Genomic DNA, 26,500 nt, shown 5'->3' with positions numbered 1-26,500 from the left:
TGGCTGGTAATGGTGCTTTGCTAGCAAGAACCAGCACTGCCAAAAAGATGCAAAGGTAAACACACTATAACAGTTGTATTTTGTTGATGAACGGGAACAGTTTAAAAGAACACAACTGAATTCGAAAGAAAATTCGTACAACATTTTGAACGGAAATATTATAACGGACGTGATTTCGAAAATCAAAATAAATAATAAAATTTCAAATACAATGACTTAGGGTCTCATTAGACATGACCATTAGAACCATATGTCAGCAGACATTGTGAAATCAATAAAATTAAAGTCATGCCAATAGGGCCAGAAGGCAAATAACAACAACAACAACAGCAGCAATAATAACAATAACAATGACCTTGAAAGTAACAACGCCAACGAATTAAAATATCGCGGAAATCGGATATTAAACAAAACGGACATTATACCGTATGCTGCCAAACCACTACCAGTGTAAGAATTTATTATCGTCTACTGTCTGCGCGTGTGTGTGTTTGTGTAGGTATCCTTGCCACAATGGATGGTAGCAGGAGAAAGTGTACCTCTGCAAAGCAATGAAGTGAAAGTGTTTACAAAACCCAAAACAAAACTTGGCATCTGTTACGAACAAAAAAAACAAAAAAGACGCATACGAAATAAAAACACGGTCTCATGTAAACACGTGAAAACAATATCGAAAACGTGAATAAAGAAAAGCAACAACAACAATTCGATTGGAATTCATGGCGTCCTCATTGCGGTTTCCTGTCATAAAAAGAAGAACAAAATCATAAATTATGTCAATGAATACGAACAACGACAAAGATATTTTTGAATATTTTGAAAACAGAAGCCAAGTCGTTAAATAATTTAAAATAAAAAAATTACGTTGGATTTGATACAACATTTTTTTTAAATTATTAAAAAAAAAATAAGTTAAAAAAATGGCAACTGCAATTACAATTGACAACACCACTGTGCCATTTCGCCCCATTTTCGAGGACAACATAGCCTTCTTCCCAGATCCCCAGCAAAATGAAACGGATTTTTATCCCGAAATTAGCCGCATGGTTCGTGTTATTGTCCCACTGTGTTTCGGCGTTATAGCTGTGACCGGCTTCTTTGGCAACATTCTGGTCATATTGGTGGTGCTGCTGAATCAGCAAATGCACTCAACAACAAATTTACTGATTGTCAATTTGGCCATGGCTGATCTTTTGTTTGTCGTCTTTTGCATTCCATTCACAGCCACAGACTATGTGGCCGATACTTGGCCTTTTGGTGATCTATGGTGTCGAATAGTTCAATATTTGATAGTTGTCACAGCATTTGCCAGTATTTATACGTTGGTGTTGATGTCAATTGATCGCTTTTTAGCTGTCGTCCATCCCATAAGATCGCGAATGTTACGCACGGAGAAAATAACGAAAATTTGCATTTGCACCATATGGGGTGTTATATTGGCGATATCGTTACCAGTAGCCGCAACACATGGAGTTGTGGTAAGTGAAATTAAAAACTAATGGAAATGTGTGGTGGCTCTGGTATGAACTATGATTATTAGCATCACACAAAAATTCACAAAATGACGGACATATGAAATTTAATTTTTTGAAATTTCTCTATTTTTGACCACAAACCAAGTTAGAAAATAATAAATTTCTTGACCAATTTCATTTATCCTAGTCCATACGATAACTATGTATGTACTGAATAACATGTTAACATTTCGAACGGATTTGATTATCAGTTTTTGATTTATGGTACCTGCCATTTCTAAAAACACTATTTCGAGAAAAACGTGAGTATAAATTGGCTATATTTTCAAGAGTTGTTCAGATTTTCTCTTGAAATTTTAAAGAGACATTCAAATTGAATAAAAAACAAATTTTTTTTGAAACTTAGAAAAAGGCTGATCTTGTGAGAACAACTAAAATAATCTGTTTGTTCAATTTTGTAGACGTCCAGTTTCGAAATCTCCTCTGTACTTGTCAATTGTAATATTTAGATCATAGAATCTAGTAATACAAAATCGAGCTTATGGTCTTGGGGGGTGGGAAATTCCTAAGAACCCAGGAGGACTTCTTCGCTATAGATAGAGATGGTATTTATTAAAGTAATTACTGTCTGTTAGATAAATTTTTCTATCAAATTGACCGTAACTTGTTACAAGAGGACGATAAGTACAAAATATTTGTTTAATATTTATCTATTATGTTTATAAGTTGTTATGAATGTGACATCATCTGAAAGGAACTATATTAATTAAAGATCTGCAACTAGTTCCGATAGTTCCTTTCTCAGAATAGTTCCAATGAACTAATTCGTTCCGGAACTACCCAACTCTACTTATTATATTTTGCCCTGCTTTAAGGTATTTTGACCTCATTGCAGAATATGTACAAAAAAGGGGTCGATATCGGTTCATTTTTGAGGATAGAAAAGAATATTTCCAATATAAGCCAATCTTTCTAAATGGTTGTTATTTGTGTGGCTGCAGATGGGTCTAGCGTAGGACGAAAGTTGTAAGTTGGAACATATATTAAATTGATCATTCCTTTTGCAACATCTCGAAATATTCACCGGAGATATTCGGTATTTTGGGGACTTTTGGCAAGTTCTTTCGATGAGTTGAGCTTTCAAATTGCCATAGCAAAACGGTAGATATCGTTTCTTATTTGAGGAACAGGCAAATTTTTGTTTTTCTTCCTCGCACCCCTTTCGCCTACAAACTCAGTATTTGCCAAATAAAAATTTGCCTGTGGAAACCCTTTGACTTAAAACACTTCCAAAAGAAACGATTAATTTGTTCACATTTTAGTAACAACTCCCAAATTTCGGTATTTTTAACAATTTAAGGACAAAGTTTTTTCAACCGAAATGGGGCTTCTATCTCCCCACCAAAAATTATCAATATTGGCCACCCTATCTCGTACCTGAAAGTTCGTAGCAATGTAGCGAACTTCACGACGTTTTTACTTGTTATAGCATTAGCATAGTACGCATTTCAAATTGATGAATTACATTCTTTGCAGTACATTGACAACGTCTCTGAATTATGTTGAAACATTCCTATACTCAAATTATAGAATAACTCAAATATAAAAAATATTATTTTTTAGATTATTTTTCATCAGATTTGATATATGTTGGATAAAATTTGTATTTGTAGGAGGAAAACCCAATATTTGTTTTTATAAAAATCAAAACATTTCTAAGGTTTTGGTCGTTTGTAAACACGTGCAAGTGTAATGAGCTCCAATAAATTATAAACATTTTTCAACGATAACACTTATTCATTATTTACAAAATATAGAGATATAATCTGTTTCTTTTCCCTTCCAAAAATTAAAAAAAGAATGAGCAGATTTTTAAGTGAACACTCAAAACGTATTCATAAAAAAACTACGCAGAGAGCAGAACAGAAAAAACATTTTGTTTTTTAATATTTATTTTGAATTTCTTAATTTTATATTGAATGTGGTGTTAATGTGTTTATAAGCCTGAAGTGTGAAAACCGTTGAAATACCCAAACAAATATGTATCTCCCACTCGAAAACGTAAAAAACGAACATTGCAAATATTAGAAAAAGAAACGAAATGATTTTTTAATTGCACATGCCTGAAAAAAAAATATAAATTCACGAAAAAGTATATCATTGATGGCTGAGATTGGCTAATTTGAAATAAAAACCGAAACGAATGTTTGAAAACGATAAAAATTTCCATAATTATGGAAATTCAATTAAATGATTACGTCGAATGGAAAATTAACATAAAACGATGTGTAACAAAATATAAAAAAAACATGTGTATAGATGATTTAAATATATTATTATATAAATAAATGATTAAGTACCAGATAACTTCTATGTGACCTGAAAGATCATTTGTTCTATTCCAAAATTTATTACCATCTCCATTACATTTATTGCCAGATCGCGTACTCATTAGCAAACTTTAATAGTTTAACGATTTAAAGAAAATTTTATCAGCCTATTGCCTGAAAAACATTTTCAATTACTCTCGTCTCCCATTCCAATTGATGATGGCCTATTCAAATTATTTCCATTTCCATTTGCAAAACAATAACGAAAAACTGGAACCATTCAATTTAGCCTCATAAAAACGAAACGCTAAATTTCTAAATGTTATAGCTGGCGGAATAATGATGTTGATGATGATGATGGCGGCTGTGGTGGTGGTGGTAATATGGATAACACTATCTATCTAACTAATGCTGATGATGTTGATGGTTAAAAATCTTCCTTAGGTATGCCTTTCAGCAAGGCTAATGGTCATTCATTCATTTGTTCATTGGTTCGTTCGGTGGTTCATGCGATCGTTTGGCGCCCATACACGTTCTGTTGACGAGGTGTCGATGATTGAATGGCCATAAATTGAGGAATTTTGTTATTCATTCGATGTTCGGCCCCTTCTCGTTCGCTGCCTGAACCAGTCAACAAAACATAAACATACAAACGTTTGGCTGCCTGGATGGCTGGCTGACGTTGTGGCTGCCAACACTTTAAACACATGGTTGGCAAATGCAAGCAGTATGGTCAACAAAAGCATACAGCTACATAAAAATTCATACAAAGAACAATTTGACTGATACAATATTTATCCAATTTATAGGTGAACCTATACGAATGTTGATTGTTGTTAAATGTTTATAAAATATGGACATGACATCGTCAACTGTTGAAAATATCACATCGATTAATTGAAATATTACATCTATTTAGAAGTTGTTAATATTAATAATTTTAAAATCAAAAAAAGTTAAACCCATGAGGTATCCATTCGAAATAACTTAAATTGATCGGAATTTGTATGGGGGGCTACGTCATGGTAATTTTTGGTATTTGTCAACCAATTTGGTCCCAAAATATCAGATTACTGTCAATTCGGTTGAAAGCGTATCCAAAATTCTTACACGGGGCTCTAACCCGAAATTAAGTCAATATTGATTATTTTTGCCAGATATATCGTGATTTCAACACGGTTTTGAGTGAGTATTTCAGAATGAAATTTAAAATTTCAAGTTGTTGTTATAGTAACAAAATATTATGTATCATAGATTGTCTGGTACTGGTTCACCAGGCATGTCTCTCTAGCAAATACTGCATTGACAACATAATGTTGTGTCGATGGACGGATAAGATCTTCTCATGAAGATGGTCCACTGGAGTAATAAGAAGACAGCGTGTTGCAGTTCGCAAGGGCAGCATTCTGGCAGGTCTGGATATTTCTTCACCGCGTATCACTTACATTCGCAAACCACACTGACACCGCATATATTACCACTGCCGGTCAGTGTTATTACTTTATAAAAGGTCCTTGTCAGCGCCCCGAATGCTGCCGGCTTATCGCTTAAAGCATTGGCGCAGACGACTTAAAAAGGCTATCGAGCTTTAGGTGTAGTTTGTGATCGGAATCAGTTCTCCATCGACCGTTATGTTCAGCGGAAGCCTCATTTCATGCGTCCATTTGGCGAACTGTGGCGGATATATATATATATATATATTCCACAGATGGAAGAAATTTGCAAGATCAACTATGTAGAAGTTTAACATCTCACAAATGTCATCAATAATGATCGCCATGATCGTACAGTCATCCGCATACATTACGATCTCTAGCCGTCCGTTGGTTATGGAATTTCATACCCCTCCTTGTTTTATTCTACGGGGTTTGGACTTCCACATACGACTGGTGTCAATACATATATTTTATTATCCAACAATTGGAGATTTGTCTTCTCTATGTTCTCGAACGGTTTGGCATGTTAGATTGAATCGAATGCTCGAATGCATACCAGCCTGTTAACTTCAAGGGCAGGTTATCGTACCCTTGGGTCTTCAGGGGTCGAACGATGGAGCTCATCACGTTCATTAGCCAGTACCGTTGCCTTTGCTGGAAAATTTGGTCTTAATTCTGGTATTCGACCAGCGAGCCCTAGCAGTAGTGATGATTTTACGGAAAAAATTCTCAGTTACCCAAGGATCTGAGGAAATTGGCAGTTCTCTGAAGCGGTGATTGATATCCTACACAACTACCACTGAAATTTTACTTTCTGCGGATCCAATTCCCGGGCCTGTCAAAATTTCTCTTGTGTAGTACTGGTACCAGCGAACTTTTTTTAGAATTTGTAGATCTGCATTTTTTTATTTTAATATATATATATGAGCAATATTGCCAATTTTTTAATATTCCATTTTCAAAAAATCAGTTTTTTTGTTTTTGTGGCACATCAATGATTTTTGGTACACATATAGAGAAAAATGTTCTGACTCCAAAACCGTTCGCAATCAAATTTTTGGTTTTTTTTTAATTTTATACAAGAAATTTCAGAAAAAAAGTTGGGGTTATTCTGCTATTTACCCGAATTTCGCCGAAAAATTTACATATATAATATTAATAATAACTTTTTGTGTACGCCTTGCGTATTATATCAAGACCCTTCCGATAAATCTTAGGGTTCTATAAATAGGAATAAATCTTAAAATAAAATAATATTATGAAATATACATTTTTAATTGCGTCTAAATCGCGTAATTCTTAAAATCATTTGATGCGCATGCGGTTTCCAGGAGGGATGAAATTTATCTTCCAATCCATATATATTTTGCGAAATTTCATTTGACGGCTAAGATGTACCACACATTGCATTGAAGTACCCAAAAAATCGTAAAACGCGAATAATTTCCGAAAATTCCATATGCCAATAACGCGCATCCGATTTCGGTGTGCACCCTAAAAAAATACATCGATCTATACCGATTTCAATGTGGGCCATTAAGAATCATGGATGTGCCAGCTCGCACTATTTTTGAGATAAATTGGGTACATCTCTCTTTCGGCTGAAGTTTTTAAAGTTCTCTTTTCGAAAAAGATCAAAATCCGTATGAGGTCATTTATTGAAGCGGAAATGATCCACAGAAAACGCAAATAAATCCGCGATGTTTTCAAAAACATTTTTTGCCAAATTTCGTGTTTTTGGAAGGCCAGTTCCCGCCGTTCAGTAGATGGATTTTCACGAAGAAGATTTTATATCATCCGAAACGTAAAACGGGTACCCATATCATTCAGTTGACAGATCTAAAAATTTGGCCCGAAAAATAGGTTTTTTAGAAATTTGATCGCACAAAATTTCCACCTTCGGGTGAGTATTACTCTGAGGCTGTGCATAATACCTACACAAAATATATATCAAATTACTCAGATTCGCGACTACAATAATATTATAATCGATTTTTAGAAATTCCTGTTTGCGTATTAAAGCTAGAAGTAAAATTAAAAAAACACTCAAAATCGAGCTTCAAAATGTCAGCATCATTTACAGGTAGATGCAGTTAAAATTTTGAAAAATGATACATAAGGGACGTAGTCCCCATTTTGTTGGCTCTTAGTTTTACTTTGACGCGAGGACCCTGAAATGAGTGGCTTAATCACAAATCGATAGAGAACATAAAAAACTGGTTCGCCTCAACCTGTTTTTACACATTTTTTTACGTTAAAGTAGACACAGCTTCCACGCATCTACACTTAGGAGGTCAAAATCATGAAAAGTTTGCAACGACAGTTCAATTAACCCAAACCTATTCACTTTTTTTCATATACATAAGTAATTCCCGAGTTATAATGGGGTTAACCTCCGCTTCAGCTATGTTAAAAAATTGGCAATATTGCCCATATATATATATATATATATATATACACCTAAGTCAGTTTTTACACGGTCTTTTTGTACACGGTTTTGATATAGCACGGTTTAAAAAATTGAATATTTTTAATTTTTTTAGACGATTTTATTCCATTTAGCACGATTTGAAATTTTATGTACTTTTTTGTCAAAATAATTTTTTGCGAAGTATGCTCATATCACAAAAAAGTATTTATGAAAGAAAAAAAAATTAACATTAAAAAGATGCATTTCTTTGAAAGTAAATTTCCTTCAAACAATTTTCTTACAAAATTTCCCTGAAAATTAACTCACAACCCTTTCTAGATGATAAGATAAATATCCATGTATTTATTTCCATATGAAATCCTTCGGCAAAGTCTTTTTCTTTCTACGCAATTCGGTAGCAATTGCAACAGCAGCGGTATTTACAACGAATCTAACGAAGCTAAACAAAAAATGGAAATGTGTTTTGCAAAAATTTGAAAATTATTAACAATTTCTGTTGTTGCTGCTGTTTGTTTTTCATGAGGTCTGCATGTGGAAAAATACAACAACCTCATAACATTCAATACCAACAGCAACAACAATAACAATAGAAGGCAGCATCATTATTATAAGCAACAGTAGCATCAGCAGCAGCACCACCACCATCAGCATCAACAACAGCAGATGCTAAAGTTTGGCTACACCAATGGCAATGGCATGCTAACCTGCTGTTTTATTTTACGAGGAGCCGACAACAACGTTTACGTTGTACTCGTCTGAATACCCCCACATTCTCCCCCTTGCCCCTTTCACTAATCAATACTGCATATATCGCGTGCACTTTTAAAATTCAAATGCTTTGCACAGAGGGCACTGGCCATTGAATGAGGTACGAGATATAAGTTTTGATGGATATTTCATTTCGGTGGGTGGCTGTTTGCCAAGCGGGCGGGCTGGCTAGCTGCTCGCTGACTGACTGACTGACTGGGTTGGCTGCTTCGTATATTTGTTATTGTTGTCGGTGTTATTGGCTCATTGAATTGTTATTTGTAACTGAGCAAAATGTTTTGTTTTGCTAATAATACACACATAATAAAGTCGTAAAAATCGTTTGCGAATATAAGTTTTTATTTTACGATATTTGTTTTTTTGTTGTTTTTATTTTTCGAATAAACATTCAACTTTTGCGTACTAAATCGGCAAATATATTTGAATATATATAATATTGCTTTACATTAGATCGGTTTGTATTCATATGGAGATTTTTAAAATAAAACGGACTGAGAAGTTTTGGAACGTGTATAGCTGGTATCTATACTAACAACGGTGTAAAGTGATTGACTGACTTACTGACTGATTGACTGACGAAATGACTGAAGTTAGAATCTTGAAATTTTGGGTGAGACCAATCCTTATCCAAAGGTGGGGTTTTGAAAATTTGTACTAGAACAGCAAGAAAAGTGGTAAAAAGTACTTAATATGGGACCATTTGTATTTGGCGAACCGGCGGAGCTAAATTTGTAATGAGGATCACTATTGAACTGTAAATAGATGTACTAAAGCATTTTTGGAAATTCGAACTATAAGTATACGAAAAGTACTAAAATGTACTAAATTTGGTACAATTTGTTAGCATTGGAACGGAAAGAGCTAAAAACATGAAGTTTCGAATGCGAATCAAGGAAGAAGGAGCTGGTTTTAAAAGTGTGATTCGTGTATACAAAAAATACTATATGATACTATATTTGGTACAATTTTAATTTGGAAGTACGGATGGCTTGTATCCTGGAATAGTCAAATAACATTACAGGTCAAATTTAACTATGCACCTACACTCTGAGTAGGATTGGGATATGCACAAAGTTGTATAAATGTTTTAGTTATATGTACGAAAAGCAACCGATAGAGCTGGAACACTGACATTTTGATTAATGTTGGAATGTAGGATTGGAGTATGGTTGTAGTTTTCGGAATTCATACTTGTGGGTACTAAATGTTACTAAATTTGGTACAAATTAGATTTGGGCAAAATTTGAAATTCTGACAAAATTTGGCGTGCTAAAAAGGAGACCTTGTTAGAGACCTTGTCCATCTATCCATAGTATCAGGCGAGAAGCAGTGGCCTTGGCAGACACGACTAGTCTTAGCTCAGCTAAGATCACCTCATCGATTCCTACTGGGCACGATACATAACGAACGCTTTGCAAAATGTCGTGCATTTCAAAAGGTATATAGGCACTTTTGTTCACCATTTACATTAAATAAGACGAAAATATATATGGGAGCTATATTTAAATCTGAACCGATTTTCACCAAATTTAGCACGCATCAAAAATTTCGTACATCTCGAAAGAAATATAGGGGGTTTGTTGCACCATTTGCATAAAATCGGACAAAAATATATATAGCTCCCAAATTGAACCGATTTCAATGGGGTGTGTCCTTGGGCAAAATAAATGAGCTGTACCATATTTCATCCAAATCGTTTACAATTTTACATCAACAAACGGAGTGATTCTATACATTTTCTCAGAAGGAACTATGGGTTATCTCATACATAAGCTGTTGGTATAGACATTTATTTCACGTGACCGAAAAGAAGAAATCCCAAGGTGGTAAATAACAAGTTATCGATGAACAATTGTGATCACCTCTTCGTCAGATAACATGATGAGGTTTGGCGTCTTTTTAAGACTCTTCAAGCAAATAGTGAATGCTCAGCGGACCAGGTGTTCCGAATTTATATATATATGACCTAGTGTACAATGTTTGCATATTTTTGATTGTTTTTAAATTTAGCGCTTTCGTGAATTTGTTAACAATAAATAATATCGTAATTTTTTACTTTCGTTGTTTGTCGAAAGTTCTGGTTGTTTGTTATTTTTTTATTTATAGCAGTTTTCCTCCCGAACTATCATTATTTGATTGGATCGTATATGTTTGATTAATTGGAAAGTCGTTGGATTTACTTTTTATAAATGAAAGTATATATTTTATAAATATTTTGGAATATAATCTATCAATATTGAAATTGTAAACAATTATACTATATCTCTTTGTAGTAATTTATTCCACAACTACATATTTACATACATATGAGAACGAAATTCTTCATACCTATTTTGAAAATAGAACACTATGTTGTAAAAAAATACTCAGATTATGCACAATAATTCCTTGAATTTCAAAAAACTAAAATTCCACCTTCCATATAACTCAATTGAAACACATACATTCACATACTAATTATGTTTTCGGTTTTTTTTTCTTGTTTTTACAGCACCTGGAAGGACCCAACTACAACCTGGAAATGTGTCAGTTTATGCAAAACAGTTTCCTATCACTGTCCGTCTATCAGATCATATTCTTTGCTAGCTCATATCTAGTGCCGCTAATGGTCATTAGTGGTCTCTATATGCGGATGATTACAAGTCTATGGCGACATGGTACCTCCGTACGAATGTCCATGGAATCGCAACGCGGACGAAAACGTGTAACACGTTTGGTTGTTGTTGTGGTGATAGCATTTGCCTCATTATGGCTACCCGTACAGGTGAGTAAGCCATTCTATTCGATAGCAGTGCGATAGTCACCATCACCGTCATCGTCACTGTTACCGTCACCATCATCATCAGCATCATCGACATGAGAAGATTACAGAGCAAATGTTGCAGCAACATTAAAAACTTGGTAGAACAACAACTGCGACAGAGTAGCAGAGCTATTTAGAACTTAAGCTTATCGGATTGACATTATTATTGTTGTTGTTATGGTTTCCACAGATTTCATTTTGTTAATGCGGTATATTGTGTGTGTGTGTGGTTGTGGCTCCATGTCGTATTAAACGAAATGTAATCTTGGTGTGCGAGTTTTTGATCACATTAAGAGGTGTGTGGTATTTAGCGAAATATAACCAATATTCATTTATTTTGGAGTTTTTCATGTTTGGATGCAATGTGGGATATGTGAGGTAGATTACCGTAAAAACATGAAAGAGGACTGGTATGAATATGAATATAAGCGATGAATATAAACGATGTGACTGTAATAAGACATTTTCAGTTTACAGAAAATAAACACCCTTTGACAAAAAAAAAACAGTAAGGAAAGTAGTAAATTCGGACGGGGCCGACTATATGATACCCTTCACCACTATGGGTATATTAAGCAGGACTATTATCATGAAATTGGATGAAATAAAATATGTGATATTTGTCTAAATGTGAATCGACCTAGATCTTTCCATAAAAATGTCATTCGTTTGTTACAATGGGACAAAAGTATGTAAATCGACTCCAAACAAATATCCCTTGTCATCCATTGGGCTATGTCTGTACTTCTAGAAAACGCAACTACGTTATTCTATACTCAAGTTTGTAGATTGTGCAAAATTTGATGTCAATCTAACAAGCATGAAGAGTTTGATGCACAATTTACTTAAAAACGGACGAAAATATATATATAAATATATTAGCTATATAGAAATTCAGTACGCTATGCAGCATAAGAACTTTGGTACATTATTTACATTAAATCGGACGAAAATATGTATATCTAGATCTGAACCGATTTTCACGAAACCCAGCACACATCATTCCAGCATCAATTCAGTACGCTATGCCAAATCTCGTGCAAATCGAAAGGTGTATAAGGTCTTTGGTGTACCATATACATTAAATCGGACGAAAATATATATGGGAGCTATATCTAAATCTGAACCGATTTTCACGAAACTTAACACACATCATTCTATACTCAATTCAGTATGTTGTGCCAAATTTCGTGCAAATCGAAAGATATATAGGGGCTTTGGTCCACCATTTACCTTATATCGGACGAAAATATATATGGGAGCTATATTTAAATCTGAACCGATTTTCACGAAACTTAGCACATATCATTCTAGGCTCAATTAAGTACGCTGTGCCAAATTTCATACATGAAATCGGACGAAACTATATATGGGAGCTATATCCATATCTGAACCGATTTCAAAACTTGTCACACATTAAACCATACTTTATTCAGTACGTTGTGCCAAATTTTGTGACAATCGGCCTAACTTTGGGTCTTTGGTACACCAATTACTTAAAATCGGACAAAACTATATATTAGAGCTTTATATAAATCTGAACCTTTTTTTACGAAACTTTCCACACTTTAGACTACTCTAACGTCAGAACGTTGTGCACAATTTTATTCCTATCGATCACTTACTTAACATCGGACGAAACTATATGTGGGAGCTATATCCAAATCTGAGCCGATTTTTATAAAACTTGGCAAAATTTCGAACAAATCGGCTTAAATTTAAATATATATGGGACCTATACCTAAATCTGAACCGATATTCTTTGTTTACAATTTAATACGGGCATGCCTAAATGGACTCATTATTATATAGCTCATCTATATAATACATAATAAGACACGGTGCTCCCGAGCATTCTATTTGAGTCATTTTAAGTCACCCCTCTATACACTATACAAAAAATTATTGGGACAGATTGTCCGGACTTTTCTTCGTTGAGTGTTTGTGAGGCACTCCTCTGTACACAAAATTATTGAGACACGGTTCTCCCGACCGTTCTTCATGAGTGGTTGTAAGGTATTGATTTTATTGTAAATTATTTATCCTTAGCTACTACACAAACTACTCTTCAGAAAACTATTTGTTCTAATAATAGAATTTGACCTGTGGAGAGCTTTCCCATCGTGCGCGTCATAAAATCTCAACACTAGCAACAACAGTCTTATCAGCGTTGCATGTGGGATTTTAGACTCTTATCCTACAACACTCCAATGATCAAATCTTCTGTAATACAAAATTCTGTTCAAAGTATTTTGAATAGTGATTCTATGCCTATTCTCAGAAGGAAGCATGGGTATAACTCGTTTGCTATTGCCTGTTACAAACATATGCACAAAGACATAATACCCTGTACCACTCGGTGGTAAATGGTATAAAAAGAAGTTAAGTTCGGCCGGGCCGAACTTTTTATACTCTCCACCATGAATTGGACTTTTAAAATACATGGAATCCTGTATTTGTAAGATGGTTTTACACCCAAATGAGGAGCCAATTAGAACCATTTCTTTATGTCCATTATCCATAATAGGGGCACCGAAAATGGCTCAATATTGATAACACCAAATGATTTAGAGACTTTGCAGTGATAATAACTATTTTTCAAAAAATTTTATTTATATAATACACACCTCCAATTTAATTTGTATGCTAATTACAATTAAAATGATACGCTAAATTAGTGCTCGTCTAACTGACATCGTCCAACATCCAAACGTGTGACTATCCTGATTAACAAATTTTTAATTGCCTTCTTAAATGACAATTAATTTAATATTAATTATATTGCTGTTTTTTTTTTCTTTTCTACTTCTTATAGTTAATTTTACTATTAAAGGCACTGGACATCTATCAGACGACAACCAAGTTGACGGTGATATTGCAAATCATCGCTCAAACTTTGGCCTACACCAGTTCCTGTATCAATCCTGTGCTCTATGCCTTTTTGTCGGATAATTTTCGCAAAGCCTTTCACAAGGTAAGTAGAACAAAAACAACAACGCTGAGTGAAATGATGGAATGCAAAATCCCAACATTCCCTGCTCCATTGAAGATGTTTATTTCAAAAGGCTGCGTCGAAGAAATCGCCCGGTTAGGCCAAGGCAAATTTCAATGGTCTCCTAGAAATCCGTTGTTGGTTCATTAAACTTGCATGGCAAATTATGACGACCCGGTGCCGGTGTTCAATGAATCGCTTGTAATTGTTATTGTTTATCGTTTAGTCGCAACCAGTCAAGTAAAGAAAAGAAACAGCAGCATTTCTTTTAATGCCAAAGTATTTATAAATATTTGCTCGTTGAATGTTCGTGGGCTGGCTGGTTGGCTGACTGGGTTATTCTCACTTCATGACACAGACACAAAAAAGCCAATTAAGTGTTAAAAGACGTTTAACAAGTTTTTATATTCGATCGGCCGTTTATTTATTCTTTAGCTCAGGAAAGTACTTTACTCTTTCTGTTCTTGTAAAACATGGGTATCTTCATCGTATAATTGCATTAGTGGGTGGCTGTGGGTTGGGGTGGTGTTATCGACTGACTGGCTGTTCGAAATTCAATCGTTTATCTTTTGTGTATGGATATGTAAATATTTATGAATAATAATTAATATATTTTCTTGAAGAAGATTTCATTACAAAAATAATACCACACAAAGCAAAGCAACAACAAAATATAAAACGTTGCATTTTTTGTGTTCTCTTTATTGGTTCTTTGCTTAGCTGTCTAGGTTTTTCATTGTATGTGTGTATGTCTGTGCGTATCTCAATGAAAAATTCGCAAAGGGGTGGAGTGCCATTTTCTGTGTGAAACGTTGTGCATCAAGAGTATCCATTTCATAATCCTATTTGCCAATAATCATTTTCTATTGCACTTAAGTGCCAATTTGCACTTCAAACATAAAAGGTCAATCAGTTATTATTATTATTTATTTCAGTCTCAAATATCGTTATTAATCTTTGTTATTTAACGCCCAATTGAAAATTGAAATATATTTTTGGTGTTGTGTGTAAAACGTAATATGATAAATATCATAAATTCTACAGTCGATGATATGACAATTATAATAAAATTGTTTAAAATGCCACACGTTTTTTGTTGGGAAGAGATAAGAGGTGTTAATGTTTAATTTTTTGAATTTTTAAATATTAGCATACATGGTAGAACTAGGAAGGTAAACTCGTGTAAAAATAAATTTCATATTTTTTATACCCTACACAACTATGTTGTCAGGGTATTATAGCTTTGTGCAGCCCCAAGAATTTGTAACGCCGCGAAATATTGGTCTTAGACCCACCTTTAAGTATATCGATCGTCATATCTCGACCAGATTAGTCGATCTAGACATGTTTGTCCATTATAATTTGTAAATCAATGCAGGTCACAATTTTGGACCAAACATCGCGAAATTGTACATGTAGGACGGGTTCTGACCTAAGAAGAACCCCATTGGTTTTGATGGAGATTTGTTATTATTTAAGGGATGAAATGGAGTCCACAATTATTACCTGAACACCACCAAAATTTACGTGGAGAAGGGGATCAGGCCAAAGAATAAACATGACGTGACAAGAAGATCGGTCAATATTTAATGGGTTAAATGGACCTGCACTTGTTTGTGAAGAATTTTAAAATTTGCATTATATGGCCTATATATTTACTCCTAGAAGACATAGACTCAGAATTTGATATTATATCCAGGAGGAATTGTTGGCCTATATGAAATTTTAAAGGAAGTTCACGTTAATGTCAAGGACACCTAAAAATTTCGGTGATGATCACATTATATTTAGGGAAAGGAATGGACCTATAGCGTTATTATTGTATGACCTCTAGAGGTCTCTATTGTAAGCTGAACAAATTTTACACGGATAAGGTATTTGACCAACTTTTTAGAATGACTGTTTTAATGCTCAATATTTGGAGGGTCAACTGAACCAAGATTTTGTAATGTGTAAAATAACCAAATTTGATTCGTAATGCGCAAATGTTTAATCCAATAAAATTATCTGGAAAATATGCAAGAGTAAGAAAGAGAAGCTGTTGACCTCTAATCGATTAAGAGGATGCAAATATCACGAAATATGACCCAGACTCGGAATATAGATCTGCAGAAAATTATAATTCGGTGGTAGTTGTGCAGAGTATCATATGTTCGGAACGTCCGACTGCTGCTCCGCTCACTGGTTTTCAATTATAATGATGAAGCCATAATCTGAAGCAAACTGGGAAGGGGACGATCATATAATACCCTTCAATTTTGAAGTCATAAACAAAACTTGGTAAAACTTTGCGATATTAGAGCGTGCAATAATCATAACATTAGCCAATATCGGAATATGTTGACCCCTGTAAATATTTAAGCATTATCCCCACATCAATTTAACTGGTAACAAGTTAAATATCAACCTCTACACTGGTCGTCATTTTTACGATCCTTTGCGTCACTTCCACCACATAAAGATCCCATCCCTATTTTAGTTATTTCAATGATCATAGGTCATTTTCATCAAGAGAACTGACTTTTATTTTGGCATTTTGTAGTATTGGCAAATAAAAATGTATAGGTCTATGTTTTAAAATAGCCAACATATAATGGTCATGTCCCATTTTAAGTATTTTGATGGTGCTAGGTGAATTTTACAATCGAAATTTCAGTTATTTAATATCCCAGGGTCCTTTTTTGAACTTATCTGCAGAATATTTTCCATTAAGGTTCATAATTTGACAAAACCCTAATAAAATTACCTGCCATTTTTAAATTTTAATATTTTTAAGGATATACCCATTCGTATTGGCCTGAATTTGGTATTCCGAATTCTTTAAGGAAAAAATTCCTAACAGAAAATTATCAATATAGATCAAATGAGTTCAGACATATTACCCATGTAAAGGTATTTTAAACGCCGGAAGTCCGAATTTTTCAACCTGAGTATTGCAAGTTTGTATCTGACAGATGATTTTTCAGCGGATTAAAACCTCCTACTATACTTGTACAATGACATAAAAAAGTCCCGATCGATTTTCCGTATTAGAATAATTAATACTACAGAGTTTTAATGATTCATATGAAATAGTCCGTCAGATACTAATAAATATTGTAAAATTAAGTATACTTCAAAAATATTTTCGAGAAATCTGCTTTGAACTCTTATCGATTTTAATCAATGTATATATATAAATACGCCGTATATTTTTATTTTCTTTTGATTTAATAGCTAATTTGTACGTCAAAAAAAACAAATTTGCAAATCTGCGCCAGATGAATTTCATCTCCCCCACTCATCTCCACCAAGGTATATTCGATTGGCCAAAAAATCCAATCATTTGTTTATGGTGCTGAAAGGTGAAATAATTTAGAGCCACTATAAAAGTGTGAAAAACATGTGAATGCCATTGTTTTGATAATCCCAAATACATTCTTAATATTTAATGTGTGAAATGATGAACAAGATGCTACACGATGGGTGGTATTGTTTTTATATTTGTTGGCATTTCTTATGTATATATAAGACTCAGTCGTTTAATTTTATTATATTTGTTTTTATGTTTATGCTTAAGAAGCCAGTGATGTGAATAATTTTTAAAACTGTAATTTTACAAAACAAAAAAAAAACATGTTTTATTGAAAAAATACTACATAGTTTAATCCGCAGAAGTGATTATTTTAAAGTAAAAATAGTGTGTCTAATTCAGAAACTTAGGAAGTTCTGGTGTATGGCATCAGGATTAGACTAACAGCAATCACAATAATTATGATCAATTCCCGTAATGTATAGATGTAGATCAATGCATAGATCCAAGGACTCAAAGAAGCTTAATTCCTCTTGCATTATTTTTAAAGGGGCTGTCCTGTTGACTATTTCCGTTTATATATTCCTATTTCCATTTCTCCTAATACATATTTCAATTTAATATCAACACTGATTGCATGTATATATTTCAGAATTTATTAATTGTTCATCACCCTATAAATCGTTGGACGCACACACACTCATACATATACACGCATATGTGACATGATTAAAAACCAATTTCATGCACAAACAACAAAAACCCAAATCGAATTTTTACGATCCCATCGAAACGAACAGCAAATGCAAACAAAATTGTTTCAAACATCAAATTAAAACATTAAAAACAAAATTGTTTCAACGTTTTTGGGGATTTTCCAAAAGAATTTCACACGCAGCGGCAACGTCAATGACTGGCACTGCCGGCGAAATGGTGATTTTTTTAAGAGAATTTCAACTCATAAAATTTAATATTGCAATTTTCATATTGAGAATGAAAATTGACTATCGCAAAAATTTGATTTGTTTTCGGTTTTTGTTGTTGTTGTTGTTTTTATTCATTTTTTTTATATTAGAAAGAAAATCAATAACAAATCAACACATTTTCCAGCTCATCCATATGCATGGACAACAAAAACAGCAAAAAAAAAATGAAGAAGCAGACTGCAAACAGACTTCGTAGAATTTGTTTTTAAAAAAGTGTCTTTATTTAATAGAAAAATTCATATGTATGCTGTATGTTTTTTGTTTATTTACGTATAATTTAATTACAAATTGGATAATTAATTCTTAAGAAAACTAATTTATTGAAAAATGTTAATGTGTCGAAATAAAAAATAATAGACTTTGTTGTGACTTTTTATCGCATACATAACATATTTAAAACAAAAATTGAGGAAAAATTAAGCAACATATAACAATTTAATGGCTTGTCAAAAAGAAAACTTGACATATTACAAACCATTAAATTAAAATAATAGTAAACCAGTAAGAAAAGTAGCAAAGTCGGACGGGGCCGTTCTTCCGTCCACTTCCTTGACGTCAGGTTACGCTAACAGTATCACGGTAACGAGCGTTGGTACGAGACACAAAAAATTTATTCACATTTAAATGCTGGAGTGCTCGCTCTAACGATAGCCACTTGCTGTTTTCCAGCCAAATATAAATCACACTATAGCGCTTGAATTCCATCACGAATATCTCTTTTTCTGGAAAATTCTCACCAAAATTCTTTTGTACGCTTGTAAACAATGTAATGAGCTGTCACTGGAGCTGTCGGACGAGTGACTTAGAAATAACAGCAGTCTGAAGTTGGTTGCAGTTTTTTTCATCTCACCCTGTATAGTTTGGTATTTCGTTTTCTCAGAAGATTAAAATCTTCTAACAGAGATTGAAAGTAGCAACTGACCAAACTTATAATCCGTAAGATAATAGAGTTGTACCTTTGTAGTAACATTAACAGTTTCCAACATAAACAGCGGACCAGTATAGTCGGACCACTGAGTTCTAAGTTTCTGCGGATCTATATGTACACTTTCCAAGCCATCAGCGCTCCATTTCCGCCTCCTGGTGTGTTTAAATTATAAACAATATAAGAATTGGTAGACCCCTGTAAATATTTACGTATTACAGTCGAATTAGGTTAAGCGAAAACGCCTAATTTCAGAACAATTTTTTCTCTTAAACAGGATTTTTATAAAAGAACTTCGGATAAGCGAAACTCGTTGCGCTTAAACGAAGTTTTCAATCAATAACCGAAAAATAGCGAAATTTATAAATCATATTATAAAATGACTTGAGTAAGAACTTCTTTTTTCGTAGACATTTGATTGGGTGGTTGGAAAAATTTGCAACATAACATTAGGGTTGCACATAAAATTAATTTTAGTGAATTTCGTCGCCCTTACAAAATTAATATTTTTCTCTTTAAAGGTGCTCGTTTCATATATATTTGTGTTTTTGCAACAAAAAAGTATTTCTCTTATACAGATATTCAATTAACCGGTTTTTCTTTTAAGCAAAGTAAAGTTAATCCGAAATATTAGTATAAAATTTTTAGTTTCAATTAACCGATTTTTTCGATAAACCGGCGTTCACTTATCCAAATTCGACTGTACTCCCACATCCGAGTGCTTAAAACAATAGAATTGGTATCAATTTAAAGGTCCACCACTCCTCTTGGATCAACTTCTCGGGCATATGTCCTTCAGAAGTAAATATTTAAGCCATAGAATGCAAAATTTGTTATTTTCCGACAAATGTCTAGGTTTGTTTGACCTTGTAAATATTGACCGATCTTCTTTAAAACATCCATGTTTATTCTTTGGTAAAATTTCATAATGTTTGGGTCATAATCTAAAGCGACCAGAAAAACAAAAAAAAAATGGTCTATTTTATTCCTTAATCGATAATTACCACAAACATTAGGGGTCTTCTTTGGCCACAACCCGCCCTACATGCAAAATTTCGTGACGAGGGGCTGCACAAATCTATAATACCCTGTCAACATAGTTGTGTGGGGTATAATTGGAGTGTATTTCAATAAAGGCCAATTTACATTACTGATAACAACTATTAGCGATTTAGTCAAAATCCAAACAAGGTATCCTTTCCATATTTTTATATCAACATCTCTGAAATATTGCTCGATCAACCTCCGATCCAGAACTTCTTCGCTGTGTAAAATTTCGATGACGCAATAATTATCGCGACATGGTAATAGCTAATATCGATATTTAAAAAAAGAGTAAAGTGATTGGGTGACGAGACGGCTAAAGCTAGAATCTTGAAATTTCGGGTGTGGGTCACTCTTGGACCAAAGGTGTCGGATACGTTCTATTCCTACTAAATATGTTTTTGTAAAGTTTGTATTTTTGGTATGTTCAAGGTCGTAGCCCTATTTCAGTATCTGTAGTTTGCTTTTTTGTTCTCATTTGGAAGCCCCGACAGTGTAAAAAAGTTAGGTTTGTTTTTTATCCGCTTTGTAGGTCACAATTAAGATCCGATCACCACTAAAGTGAGTATGACAACCAAGACGCACGTATATTTTGACAATGATTTGTCAAAAGTTTTCTGACAAACGGACCAAAATATAGTGTAAAAAAACATATATACCTTACTTTCTCTGGGATTGTTGATTGTTGTTGCATGCGGCATGAATCTGCTGAGAAATTATGCTTTACTTCGAATATTCGACCAAATATCAAATGAAAATTTATCTAAAGAGATGGTTAATGATGGTATCATCTATTAAATTTCAAGTGAAAATCTCAAGAACTCTTGAAGATATAGCCGATTTATTGTGTCAGCATCAAGTGACGACTGAAGGGATTCTCAAACTTTAAACGCGTTTTTCTCTAAATATTTTTTTTGCGAATGGCGGGCACGATAACACAAAAACTAATAATCCAATCGGTTCCAAATTTTGCAACGTTTCTCTGGGAGTGTATAGCTCTCGTATGAACTAGGATAAAGCCAATCGGTGAAGATCTTCCTTATTTTTAATTAGGTTTTTGGTAAAAAATCGGCGATTTCCCAAAAATATTTTTTCAAAGGTCCACCATTTTGTTAATTTTAGAGCGAATAATCCTAGTTCATACGAGAGCCAAACATGTACTCTTTCTAACATCGTTGGAATTTTCGGATTCCAATGTTCCAGTGAGGAGTTATCATGCCCGCCATCAAAAATCAGGACTTTTCTTTAATTACAACAAACAACAACAAAACAATAACAAAATTTTTTGTAAATTATTTTTCTTCTCTTTTAAATTTTCAAATATATATGTGCAAAGTTACAAACCTTTACAAGCATTTGTATTCATTTACCAGCCCATTGAAAATCTTGAAAAATTAAAATGGAGAATGGGGGGTTCCCTTAATTTAGGCTTATATTGAACAAATTCCTGTAATAGGAATGCGAATCTTCCTACGAATGTGAAAATATATACATATGTATGACTTATTGAAAATTAATATTTATTTTTTCATTTCGTAATAAACCCTCCTTGACACTATGTCAATACCCTTATTTTTTATAGTATTATTTTAAATTTAAATTAGTTTAATTGGTTATTATGCAAATATGTTTAGAAACTAATTACAGTTGACGGTAAACAAACATTTCTAATATACTTTTTATTGCAATTAAAAAAAAAGATTTTTTCCATCGATTAATGTAAACAAAGATGTGGATTTACTTTTTTGTTGATATTGAAATTTACGCTTAGCACTGAAAACTAAAACACTGTTCACAGCAATAACAACAGCATTTAGTTAGAACCTAAATTACCTATCAATATTTTTAAAACGGCAATCTAGATTCACAATAAAAATAAATGTTATTGCAATTTAATAAACTTAGGGCAATAATATAAAATTCAATATTTATTTCAATTTTTTCTCTTGGTAAATAACAACAAAAAATAAATATTTTAAATTTGATTATGCCGTATGAGTTATTTGCAATCAGTTCAATTAGTAATATAAAGTATTCGCACCCAAATACCTTTCCACATGCCAAGCTACAGCTATGGCTGCTGTTGTTGCTACCACTTGTTTTGTTTTTCTTTTTATAACTCCCACAATTAGCGAAGCCGGGCACAGATATAAAAGGTTTGTTTGATAAGCGGTTAATTATTGTAATTTTTCAATTAATTTGCGAAAACATTCTATGGCTACAAATACCACAAAAACTATTTAACATAATTAGCAGCAGGAAAGTAAACAAACACCTACACAAACACACACACACACACTCGCACGCACAAACACATCGATATCAAGGTATGACACCAACCACCAACAAACATTTGAAAGGCGAACACAAAAAAAACTCAGAAATTATTCAACAATTTAATGAAATTAAACAAATGCCATAAAAAATTGCCAATTAAAAAAAATACAAATACTGAATATTAAACAATTTTATGCATTTTTATAATTTCCTTTTTTTGTGTATGTCAGTTGTTCTATCCGTCTCTCTGGTTCGCTGTCGTTTGCCTTAATTCGTTGCCTAGCTGCCGTTACTCGGTTTGTTGTTGAGTTTGTGGCTGATAAATGTGGTAGATTTCAATCAATTAGAAAAAGATTTAAAAGTTATTTACTTGCAAATTAAAAAAAAAACAAAATCAAATACAATAACGCCACATAACATACAAGGAAAACAATCGATCATTCGTGTACACAATAGGAACGAACGAATGAATGAATGAATGAATGATGATATCCATATACAAACAAACCAGCAAACATTTATGTTAAATAATGATGGCGCCACTGCTGGTTATTGTTTTTTTTTTCTATTTCGGCAATAAGTGAAATATTGTTTTATTGCGAGTTCGGGTGTAATTGAAGGATAACATATGGATTCATATATTTTCAAAACAACAAAATTGTTGTGAGGTTTATAAAAAGTTTTCAATTAGAATATGAGGATTTTAAAAATAACTTATTCCAAGAAATTTTGAATTTGGAAATTGCCCATATTACAATAAATCAAATCTTGTTTACAGTTACATGGGGTTTTGTTGATTTCTAGAAATTAATAATTTTTTAAAGGATGATATTGGGCGTGTGAATACAATTTTGATGAAGTGATAATATCTTGTAAGGTATTTCGGTATGGAAATAAAGGAGTAACGACGGATGGAGACGACGTTTACGAAAAATACTAAATGGTACCAAATTTGGTTGAATTTAGATTTGGGTGAACCAATTGAACTAGAATCCTGAAGTTTGAAAATAAAATGTCTATGTGATTGTTAGGAAGGGATATTTGTACTAAATGGTACTAAATTTGGTAAGTTTTGATTTAAGCGAATCGATAAATTCCTATTTATGTGTAATTAATTGTGCAAATATGGTACAATTTGGTTTTACCGGTTTAATTGGAAGTCTGAAATACTATTGGGATGTAAGATTTGGATATGCATATATTTTGGGAAATAAATACTATAAGAGTATTGAGTGCACAAATAGAGTTCTATTTATGAATTTTAAGATAGGGGTAAGAATTGGTGTGTGGTTTCATACTTCAAGGAAGTGGTTCTAGTAATAGTGTAAAAGAAGAAAATGACTAAATTTTAAATTGGTCGTATGGATTTATGAAAGGTACTAAATGAACATATTTATACTAAAATTTGAATTATGGAAACTACAATTTGTTAAGGAAATTAATTTTTACGTGAACTAAAAGTATCTAGTGGTACTACATTTGGTATTGGGTGTAGGAATACGGCTGGAATTCGGAAATTTGTGTGTTTAAAGTTTGGATATGTAGCTGATTTTGTAAATATGTACTATAATTGTAAATATGTGCCAATACAAAAGGGTGTACGGATAGAAAAATAATATATGCATTTTAGTATTACAGTCAATATGTACGAGTGGGAAGAAGGTAATTATAACCCACACAACTTTGTTGTCAGGGTATTATAGCTTCGTGTGACCTCAAGAGTTTCTAACGCAGCGAAATATTGGTCCTAAACCCACCTTTAAGTATACCGATCATATCTCGACAAGCTGAGTCTACATAGACATATATGTAGAATCATATTGGTAAACAGGATACAGTCCACATTTATCGACCAATCGTCACGAAATTTAATATTTAGCGGATGAAAAATATTACTTTGTCTGTTTTTCTGGTCGCTATAGAGTTGCGAAATATTACCTAGCGCTTAGAAAAAGACGTTCGAAAATATTTCAAAATATTCTGAGCATATAGATTTGAACCTAAAAATTATTTTAGAAACATCTTGCTTTGGATAGAATAAAAAGAATAAAATCCACTTACAAATAATATACCTAATTCTATGGCGTAGAACTACTATATGCACGTATACGTCACAATGACCAAGATTATTATTTTTCTTTAATGACCTGTTATTTTAATAATGTTAAAAATAATGGAAATTTGTTTAAACTTCAAAATATTATTTAAAAAATCTACAATATCATATTTTTTGAAATGTACACTTGCAGAAAGACTCTCCATTTGTTTTTTTTTTTTTAATTCTGAGACTTTTAGTTGTATTGGAAAATATTTTTTAAAAGTTGTACTTGTAGATAGAACCTCCAAAATAGTTTTTAAATCTCAAATACCAAAGACCTTCTTCAAACGCTAGAAAATATTTAAAAAAAAATTTTCCCAAATATATCGAAAAAAAAAAAATATTGAAAAAATGTCTTCATGTTTGCAAATGTCTTCAAAATAGCGAAAATGAGGTTGTACAGTTACATTAAAGCTTTGCCAAAACTTGGACCTGGAATTAATATCAACGTATTTCCAAAACTCCAAGGCCCTGTCTTACATATTGCAAACTCTATATTGAATTGAGATATATAACTATGAAAATATGTGGTATCTGACGAATATTTGCAAACATTATGACAACTTATTAATACTCAACCTTATGTTGGAGGATATACCAATAATGAAGATCTTCACAATTTGGATTTATCCTATTTTGTAACGACTCGTCAAATAAGCGTAAGAATCCGTGTGAGTTTTTCGCTAGAGTTCAAAGGCGCACTGTATTGAGGTCTGTGAATTCGATTGATTAGATAATAATAATGGCTCGTATTCTAAAAATACAATGCGCTAGTATTCAAAGGCGTACAACTTATTTCTGTGAATTCGATTGATTACACAATAATAATCGCTCGCATACTTTAAAAATGTAATTTATGTTCATATTGATAATTCATCTTAATCATACTAATATCTCCAATCTGAATTCAGACAAAACTTCAAATGTACAATATGAGATTGACACTTTAGCCCCCAATATATTGCCACTTGCTGTGAACCGCGAAACAACCCCCACATCTAAAGATTATAACAAATTAAAGTTCATCTTAGTTGGCATTAGGCTATTAAATGTCTTAATAACTGGTCGGTCAAATGTATTGTTCTCGGCGTTGTTGTTGTTGTTCTTGCTGCTGTTATTTCTATTTCTTTGCGTTCTTTGTATTTCAACACTATGACCATATTTTGTTGTATTGTTATCATAAGACTATTGTTCATTTGTTTCACATCTCTCTTTTCTTCTTGTTCTTCTTTTTATCTTTCTAGGCCATCAATTGTACAAAGCGTTACCAGGACTACTCATCAGATTTGCCACCAGCGAGGAAAACGTCATATGCGCGTACATCGACGACAGGCGTCTAAAGAAGGAGTCTAATTACTTAGTTGGTCACTTTGTAAATTTTCTGTTTATGTATAGGACCAACATCATCATAAATGTGTGTGTGTGTCATCGTAAAGAAAATGCTTACGCGTGTGTATTTATGTATGAATGTATTGTATTGAACTGTGTACGTATGTAGTCGTTAAAAAGTATCCCAAAATTGTTAAATTTTGTATTTATTGTTTCACAAGATGCCAAGCATTCTGTTAAACTTTGTTTTTTTACATTTTATAGATTTTTTTAAGCAAGTCAATAAAAATAGTTTGCCTAAGCTTATCAATCGT

The 26,500-nt window shown here is 33.0% G+C and overlaps 1 protein-coding gene across 1 annotated transcript; it reads left to right on the top strand.

The window, feature by feature from the left end:
• Positions 1-920: 920 nt before the first annotated feature.
• LOC133333281 (allatostatin-A receptor) lies at positions 921-26,229 on the top strand. The gene is made up of 4 exons (XM_061541595.1): positions 921-1,478; positions 10,932-11,204; positions 14,059-14,217; positions 26,102-26,229. The coding sequence occupies exons 1-4, from the start codon at positions 921-923 to the stop codon at positions 26,195-26,197; spliced, it is 1,086 nt and encodes a 361-aa protein (XP_061397579.1). The 3' UTR covers positions 26,198-26,229.
• Positions 26,230-26,500: the final 271 nt, after the last annotated feature.

Source organism: Musca vetustissima, unplaced genomic scaffold, assembly GCF_032173495.1.
Source record: "Musca vetustissima isolate MV318-11 ecotype Yass unplaced genomic scaffold, APGP_CSIRO_Mvet_v1 utg3344, whole genome shotgun sequence".
In the NCBI taxonomy this organism is placed as follows: domain Eukaryota; kingdom Metazoa; phylum Arthropoda; class Insecta; order Diptera; family Muscidae; genus Musca; species Musca vetustissima.
This window is presented reverse-complemented; position numbering and strand designations above follow the sequence as displayed.

Excerpts from the sequence above, each read along its gene's own strand:
- LOC133333281 (XM_061541595.1), top strand. The coding sequence starts at position 921 with ATGGCAACTGCAATTACAATTGACAACACCACTGTGCCATTTCGCCCC. Across the intron at positions 11,205-14,058 it reads CATTATGGCTACCCGTACAG|TTAATTTTACTATTAAAGGC; the intron begins GTGAGTAAGCCA and ends TACTTCTTATAG. Across the intron at positions 14,218-26,101 it reads TTCGCAAAGCCTTTCACAAG|GCCATCAATTGTACAAAGCG; the intron begins GTAAGTAGAACA and ends TTATCTTTCTAG.